General features: G+C 37.9%; 1 protein-coding gene across 1 annotated transcript in view; it reads right to left on the reverse strand.

Annotated features, from left to right (window-relative positions):
• The window catches only part of PGGT1B (protein geranylgeranyltransferase type I, beta subunit), a gene marked incomplete at its 5' end in the record, with an annotated part of 13,888 nt that extends 4,653 nt beyond the window's left edge, over positions 1-9,235 (reverse strand). The window contains 3 exon segments of the mRNA XM_009077374.1: positions 1,290-1,335; positions 7,517-7,649; positions 9,084-9,235. Of these exon segments, the coding sequence (XP_009075622.1) occupies positions 1,290-1,335; positions 7,517-7,649; positions 9,084-9,235 (331 nt within the window).
• Between the last annotated feature and the right edge of the window lie 202 nt (positions 9,236-9,437).

Genomic DNA, 9,437 nt, shown 5'->3' on the forward strand with positions numbered 1-9,437 from the left:
CCTCACAATCCAGCTCTTGCACAAAAAAACCCTGAATTCATTTTCTTAAAGCTTTCCTCCCAACGCTGCATAATTTGCATTACACAGCACTTCAGAAATAAGTAAACTGCATTGCAACAGAAAAATTTCTTTATATGTAACTTAAAAAAGACAGCTATTGGGATGACAGCAATCAGAATGAAGCAGAGATACCAAAGGCAGTCTCAGACACAACCCCCCAGAGGATATAAACAGACAGAAGTGTCTAGTGAGCAGAAGGGAAAGAAGAAAAGAAAAGAAAAATAAAATAGAAAGGCATAGTTAATACTACAAAAAGACTACTAGACTCTTATGGTTGTAATAAATACAAATTGTGCTTCTAAGGAATTTTTTGCTGTCAAAGAAACTGCATGGTAAAATTTGCAATTAGAAGAGAACCTAATGTTCTGTGTATCATGGCCATCACTTTTTAAAGCCCACTGATATTAATTCTGAGTTTATTACCTGATCTGATAAAATTAGAGACTGGGAAAGACCATAACCAAGCTGATGACACAAGACTTAGGACCAAAGTTCTTTACATTAGCCTGCTGCCAGAAGGCCCCAGGAACAATAAGATTATTTTCATTCTGATGCTGAAATGCAGCAGGAGAAGGATGCTGAAGTAATGTGATCTGTTATCACTACCATAGTACAGAAACTTAGTTAACCAATTGTTTTAATATGTCAGCTAGGCCATAGCATTAGATTTAGTATCAGTTACATAAAAGTCAAGAGCTTCTCTGTCACAAGCAGACCACTACTTCATTGCATAGAAACATTTTGCTTAAAAACGGCAGTCTCCTGGAGATTCCCATCTTCAGAACTTCCAAGTGTTTACAAAAATTAACTGCTGCTTCAAGATTTGAGCTCACAACAGATGCTGTGATCTATCAGAGGAAATGTTTCTAGGTTTTAGTAATAGCCAAGATGACCAGGTGAATTACACAAAACCTCTTGCAGATAAAACCCACAGAAAGCAATGACACATGTGGAAAAAGTTTACTCTGCAGCAAGAGATGAGAAACTAAGTCAACACATAACATTCATGAGGTGAGATTAATACGAGTGGATATATCCCATCTTGTCTTATATTAAGCAGAAACTAAGGGAAGAAGACATGATAATCCAAGGCATGTTTTAGATTTGGTCCACCTCATCCCATTTCCTTAAAATCAGAAAAGAAGGAAAGGTATGACATACCCTGCACCTCTTACAGCATTTTCAAACCCCGTCTTAAAAATAGGTGTATAACATTTTAACATTCTTACCATGAGATTCCAGTCCAGCTCCCTGTGCCAGGCCATTATCATAAGACTAAAGAAAAAAAAAGTCCCACAAACCAGTCACTTAAGAACCACATCACTTTCACAGACATTGCAATTTCTTAGCTTACTAGGAATAGTATCACGAGACCATTATCACCATTTAAGTTGATCGAATTCTGAACCAATACCTCCAAAGTTCTTGGCACAATACAGTTAAGAAATAAGCCCTGTTCCCATGTAGGCAGCTTTTATGACTTGGAATTAATTTCAGTTGTGACCCATGTGTGCTGGTTTTGGCTAGGGTATAGTGAGCCTTCTTCACAGTGGCTAGTATGGGATATGTTTAGAATTTGTGCTGAACACAGGGCTGCCAATGCAGAGATGTTTCTGTTATTGCTGAGCAGAGCTTACACAGAGCCAAGGCCTCTTCTGCTTCCCACACTGCCACCCTAGCAAGGAATTTGGGTGTGCATGGGAGGTTAGGAGGATACACAGCTGGGACGGGTGACTCAAACTGACCAAAGGAATATTTATTCCATACTATATAACATCATGCTCAGTATATAAAGTGAGAGGAAGAAGAAGGAAGGGGGGACTTTTGGAGTGATGGTGTTTGTCTTCTCACGTCACTGTTACATGTGATGGGCCATGCTCTCCTGGAGATGGCTGAACACCTCCAGCCTATGGGAAGTAGTGAACTAATTCCTTGTTTTGCTTTGCTTACGTGTACACCTTTTGCTTTCCCTATCAAACTGTCTTTATCTCAACCCATGAGTTTTCTAGCTTTTACCCTTCTGATTCTCTACCTGATCTCGTTGGTGGGGGGGATGAGTGAGCAGCTGTGTGGGGCTTGGCTGCTGGCTGGGGTTAAACCAAAATAGGTAAACATGCCTTTGCCAAAAAGGGAAAGCATGTGATGCAGATAACCATTAAAGAAAAACCCAATGCCTTATTTTGTCTTTATAAGAAGAAAAAATAGGAATGTAATCAAAACAAAACAAAATTAATTGGATGATTTAAATCCAAAGTACTACTGTGTGTAGAATACTCGAATACAAGGAATGCTTTTATAAGAAACAAGTACATCAGGCCTTAAAAAATACAAGGGGGAGAAAACCAGAACTGGCAACATAAGTATAACTTACATTGGACTAAACTTTACCTGCCCTATGAAATATGACTGTTAAAAAATACCTGAACAATGATGAAAAATCACTTTAAGTGTAACAAAAAGGAGAAATTTGAGTCTGACAAACAAAGCACCAAGAATATTATAGTACAGGTTGTTAAGATCAATCTAGGAGATGATATTGTATATGTAGGACTTAACAATCTTTCTTCCCTAATAATTCATTACATCATTTTGCATGAAAAGAAACAAAAGATCACATATTAAATTATTCATAACATGGAAAAATGTTTATTTTACCAGAGTTCATAGAATACTTACTAAATTATCACTGGACAAATACCAAACTGTTAGCAGGAACAATGGAGTTTAACTTTTGAAGTTAAATTATGTAGTCCCACATATTCTACATTAACTGCTCAATTAATGATTGGTTCGATATCCGATCAGACAGTTAGAAAACAATAAAAATCTTTCCTCAAACCCTTCCAGGTGCTGACCAGGACTTTCTCATGCTTTCTCCAAAACATTTAACAGTCCTAGTAGAAATAGACACCCTGACGAACCACTAACGACTCTCATAGTCCTAACCAAAGAATGGCTACAGGACCTATCATGTCTTTGGGAATTCCCTAAGGATTATTTTGTCGACTGGCTTATAAAGCTAACGTTGTGAAGAAAAAAAAGGTAACAGAAGCAGACACGGAAGCTACATTAAAACTGTATTCCTCAGGTTTTGAGTTGTTGCTGTACGTTGAAGCAATGAAGGACTAAATTCTGATGCATACACTTCAAGCTGCAGCTTGACTTTCTGAAGTTTGAGCCAGCTAATTTCAAGTAATCCCCGTGAACATCTGAATGTTAAAGCACAGAGTGTAAACTCTTTAGCACTGCCTTTTGAGAATGCAATGCAAATGTGCTACCACACTCCGCAGAGCCATTAATTGCTAAGCAAAGGCGAGTTGATTAGCAAATCTATGCTGACAAAGCTAATTAACTCTACAAACAGCAATAGAAGGAGGACGTGGTTTGCTTTATGTATGACAAAGTAATTAGCCCTGGAGAAAAGCTGTTAAGTGTGCATCCCAGACAATCTACCAGGTTGGGCTGTACAGTTCGTTTGAAATTCTAAGAGACAACAGCTGATCTTTGGCTAACTAATGCCAATTTATTTGTAGACAGCAGCTGCTCTTTGGGGACTTGGGTGTCTTAAAAAATTAGGGAAATACTTCTGCTTCTTTGTCCTTTTGGAAAGACCCAGGAAATTGCATGCAAAAGAGGCTCGGGGTTACTGCAACAACAGAACTATGTAATTAAATACTATCCTCAGGAAATGTGTAAATCCAGTTGGGCACAATCTTTGCTTCAAAGTCTGAAAGTTTTACAACCAGCTTAATTATATCAACCGACTAATATAATTGCATTTCAAGGAGACTTTACTACTAGAAGAAGCAAAAGCTATACTTAAAGCTTCTTGACATATCTCTACTTAGAAAAAACAAGCAATGCTGCAAGAAGCAGTACTATAGAGCCTCTGAAAGTCATTCAAAATTTCAGCATCTTAGTGTCTGTTGCTTTTTGATTAGTGACACATGTGAATTTTGAATGTGAAAGGCAAGAATCAATCTATGCTGACAAAAACAGTGCGATTGGCATCAAACTATTTTACTTACAATAAAACTGGTCCAGAACTATTTTTTTGATCAGCATTGCATAAACACTTTTCAGGCAAGTGATAACGACAGGGCTACCCATTCTGCATGAAGTTTTAATTCTTTTTAACACTTTAAACATTATTTCAGGTCCAAATCTTTTGCTGTTCTTGACATGCCTAACTACATAAACCCACTCCCTCCTTCAGCTGTATTGAATTGTATCTGTCAAAATTCCTATACCGAATCACTAAAGAGAACAAATTCCAAAGAATAAATTCAAAAATCCACAAGCTTATTACAAAGATTACTGTGTTTAACCTGTGATGGTACTCTCAGTCCAGGTAAGTTGCACTTCACATATATGCCAATTTGGATAACTGAAAAAAGGTCTGTTAAATGTCATGTGCTACTATGAGCAAATGATAACATACAACAGTAAACCAAAATAACACCTTTCTGTCAAAGCAGTTTACGACTGAGCAATGCAATCTCTTTTGTTTTATAATTAATGAAAGTACCAGAATGAGGTGACACTAGCAAAGCAGGAATAAGCATTTGCCATAAAATCTATAGCAATATTCATTATATAGTTAGTTACATGAGGAGTAACAAATTATATAATCTCAAATTGATTTTACTTTGAATTGTGCTATATATAGTTTACTTTTAGCACCAACTGCACAATCTTAATGGAACAAATCAAGCTAACGTTCTTGGATGTCACATTCCACATTTATTGTATTTATTTATGTGATGCATTTTGAGAAATACTTGATTCATGGGATAGGCAATTGAGCTTGAAGACATCTCAAGGAGAGTGGTGGAAAGCAAGGAATGAAAGGAAGGAAAAGACACTGCTGTGAAACACTTTTCACAACAGGCTACACCCTGAATGTCTGAGACTTCTTCAGATGCATCTTCAGCTCTAAATGTGACTAAGCAGGACGCAAAGATTTTATCTTCTCCTGGAAGTGCCAAACACTTCGCAATCAAGTCAATGCACTGAAATACTGGCCTGATCAAGCAGTGCACACCCAGAAAACACAGACCATGTACATGTGTGTACTAACTCTGCAGTGAATCAACAGCACACCAATGGTTTTAAAGAAGTCCTATTGAGCATAGTGTATAGTCAATCTACAAATTCACAGTAAACCTGGACAAAAATACAGCATGTCTTGTTACACATTTGCACATGCTAAGAGGACTGCTGCCTATAGAACACTGCTTATAGGATCACTATCAGTTGCTCTCTGAGGTAGCCAGGAAAAGACAGAATCTTTGCGATAAGCCACACTGTCTTCTGAACTTCAGCTGTGCCCAGACTCCAGTTCTATTTCACTGGTCAACTAAAGTATTAGTACAAGCCCTTCCAGTAAGACTTACTCTGTACAGCTTTCAAGTACTAAATTTCTCTAAGTGGTATCGATTTTCCCAATAAGAACACAACAACTGGAATTTGCAGGTACAAGGATTAATGCTAATCTCTATAAGCAAGAACAAATCTGGTTCAAGACCACTGCAGAGTAAATCTCCAGTGCCATTTCAAAGCTCCAAAGTTTCAAATAGATCCACTTGCCTGCACTACCAATGGCCTCATATGATGCTCTCCGGTTCTGTCCTAGGAAGAACTAGGAGCTTCCTGCTCCCTTAATCTTTTCAGTTCTACTTGTTACTTTACATACCTCTGTCACACTCCACTTAATAATTGCATTTCCAGAATAAAGAGTCCTAGTGTATTATATGCTGCTTTTACACAAGCTGGTTCGTACCTTTCACAATTTAACTCAACTTTCTTTGTACCCTTCCTAGTTCCACCATAGTCTTTGGGACCAAAAGTGCACTCAAATGTTCAAAATGCTAACTTACAGTCAATGCCATGTATAGAACCACACAATAAGGATTCTGCTCTTTGGTTTTGTTCTCTATTCTTTCTTAAGATTTGATTTTCCTATTCTACCTCTGATTAAAGGCTTATCTCAATAAGCATAAAAGTCCAGAAAGGATCAGTGGAAGAAGAATCCTCCTGACCTAACCAGTAATTGCAAGCACTCTGCCTTGTCCCCTCCCTCGAACACTGAAATGAGAATGGAAAAATCACTGTCCCTGGCTGAAAGCCAGCGAGATAATTCAGTAGGGATATGTTCATCCTGGGAACCCATGCTCACTAAAGTGAGTCACCAACTACTGGGGTACAGGAGCTCTTACAGCATGCAGAAGAAAATTCCAGAATTGTACAAAAAAGACTTGTTATGAAATGTTTTCTGGGGCATGCAGAGGTGTGCACCACTTATTACAGGATGGCTTGGGAAGGGACCAACGGTGAGAAAGTGAAATATCAATGCAGACTGGGGAGAAACAAGCAAGGGAAAACAGAGGGAAAAAGGGGATAAAAGGTGCCACTAGAGCCTGAATAGACTGTAGGTACATATGCTTGTATGACTGAGCCCTGGCATTGACCACCTTGGTCAGTCCAAGACTATGGCAGTGTGCCAGAAAGCTTTTGTGATGTACACTAAGAAGCACTTATGCACCCAGCCACCTCCTTTAAAGTAAAAAAGAAATAAAACCCAATTTGGTCTGAAGCAGCAGATAAAGTCTCTTTCAGACTTGATTCTCACATATATTTTTCCAATCTCACTGCTGGCAGTAACTACTGAAACACACTCATTTAAAACAGAAGTTGTATGTCGCCATAAATGTGGGCCTTTTTTATGGACCAGAAGAGTTTACTATATATGTTTACACATATTCAGGGAACTGCAGTTTTCAAGCTTACTCAGCTTCTTTGAAAAAACGTTTACTTTAAACTTGGAAAATGAAATTCAATTAAACTAATGAAACATCCATGGGAAAAAAAGAAAACTCCTTTACTCCTACCGAATAGAAAGACAGCTTGCACAGACATAGAAAAAAGGTATGCATATACATATGTGTATTTTCCTTCACTCCAAGTATATAATAAATAATGATGTGCATGACTGGAAATACTTATTAAGCATGAACTGATGTCAATAATTAGTTTTTCCTAAGAATTTGTGTATCATTTAAAAAGCAGGACTACAGCTCAACAAAATGTGAGCATTTTATTGATATGGCACTTTAGGCACCTTCTCTAAGTTACAGGAACATCAGGCTCCAGTTTTCAAACACCTGGTTTCAATTTTTCATTGATTTAAAAGAAAATGTATTTAATTTGCAGTGAACAAACACAGCAAATAAAATTATTTTGCCAGCACATACATTACAATGAAAATACAAATGCAAAAAACAAATGTACTTTTTAATTTTCAACTCGCTTAGTCAGGAAGAGAAAATAAACAAATTAGCATAATATTTCCATTTGGACATAGAGAATTTTTAGCCATAGTTAAGAAATAAATCTATAAACTTATATATAAACTTACACAAAATGTAGTAAGAAATTACATTTTGCCAATACTCACCATGCTTCTTCTAATGTAGTCTATAGCTTTTTTCATATCCATGCCTGACCAGTTATCGAGCATGTAGCAGATACAGGAAGCACAGTACACAAACCTCATATCATTCTCACTTCCTTCCAGCACAGCACAGAAACTGAAAGAAACATTTCTGTCTTTAGACACTTTATCGACTGTTACACCAGAAAATGTGAAAAGCAGTATAAGAAACTGCACAGTGTTTTCTTTAAAAATTAGTTACTTCTATTTAGAGTAGTCTCATAGATATAACCCAAAGCTACACTAGTTTTGCTTTTTAGATGTGATTCTAAGCCAAGGAGAACAAATAGAACTTATCAACATTTAGGAGCCTGGCTGACCATTTCCAGCAATGTAATGACACAGAAATCAATGCCTGCTGTCTTTCACCTATTATAGTATATACTAACATACCATTTACCATTTTAACATTTACTGTTTTGGCCAGAATTCTTTGCCTTCCTAAGAATCTTAATAGCTCACAAGGCTTACCTTCCTGACTGCAACTTCAGGTTCCCATGTAAGTATAAATGTAATTGCTAATACACCATGTCTAATACAAATGGTGAAAAAAGCCTTCAACTCATTTTCTCATTTTTTATGGTTACAATCTTTCCAAATGCTATGAACATTTTAAAGTGGTATCTGGGTAATTTTGGCACAACCTCAGAGACCCTTAAAATGATGACTGATGCCGTGATCTGGATGATTGTACCAGAGAGTCACCAGCAGGGCCAGGGCAGTGACCATCCCACTGTACTGAGCATTGGTAAGGTGTATGCTGTGTCCAGTTCTGGGACATGACAAGAAAGACATTGAGGTGCTGGAGCATGTCCAGAGAATGGCAACAGAGCTGGGGAAGGGTCTGGAGCATAAATCTTATGAGACGCTGCGGGTATTTAGCCTGGAGAAAAGGATGTTCTCTACAACTACCTGAAATGAGGTTGTAGTGAGGTGGGGACTGGTCTCTTCTCCCAAGCCGGACAGAAGAAATGGCTTCAGGTTGCACCAGGGGAGTTTTAGACTGGATATTAGGAAAATTTCTTCACCAGAAGGGTTTTCAAGCATTGGCACTCACTACCCAAGGAAGTGCTGGAGTCACTATTCATGAAGGTATTTAAAAGACCCAAGAGATGTGGCGCTTAGGGACATGGTTCAGTGCTGGACTAGGCAGTGCCATGTCAACAACTGGACTTCATGATCCAACCTGATGCTTTCTAACCTAAATAATTCTATGATAAACAGAAATAGGTAAACAGTTGAATTACCTGTGACAATAAACCTTTGTTTCTTCTATGACTTGCTGCCTGACAAGCCTCCACTTGGTTCGATGAGCTAGCTAGTATACTTTGATGACTTAATTATTTGCAAGAAGCCAGCACATGCACTGGGTGTGTTCTATGACTGATACTAACTACCAACCGGAGTATTTTCTCATAGAACAAAAAGATTTTATAGCTACTTCCATAAAAACCATGTTTCTTGTATCTCATTCCACATCCGGGTTTCTATTAACCTTCCAGAGAGTTGTAGAATATAAAGTATCTTTTACCTTCCATCCTCCAGCTGCAGAGCTCTCAGTCCCTCCAGTATGGCATCTTTATTTACTCGACTTAAGTCATCTCCAAGAATAACCAGACATGACAGACCAGTGTAAGTCATTGCTATGTGCCCACTGTCATAGGGATGAGCTATACCCGGACCCTAGAAAAAAGAGGTGAAAAAAAAAAATATTGAAACATCACAATACCTTGTATTACAGTCAAGCTCTCTGCTGCCCTTGTAAACACTTGGTCCACTGGAAACTTTGGAAAAAAGCTTTGCTGGGAGTTATGTTTATGCAACAGTTAAGAAGAAAGATGGGATAGTCTCAACTATATCTGAGTTTATCCTGATAGACCACTGG

The sequence above is a fragment of the Acanthisitta chloris genome, unplaced genomic scaffold (assembly GCF_000695815.1).
Source record: "Acanthisitta chloris isolate BGI_N310 unplaced genomic scaffold, ASM69581v1 scaffold21110, whole genome shotgun sequence".
NCBI classification, from domain to species: Eukaryota; Metazoa; Chordata; class Aves; order Passeriformes; family Acanthisittidae; genus Acanthisitta; species Acanthisitta chloris.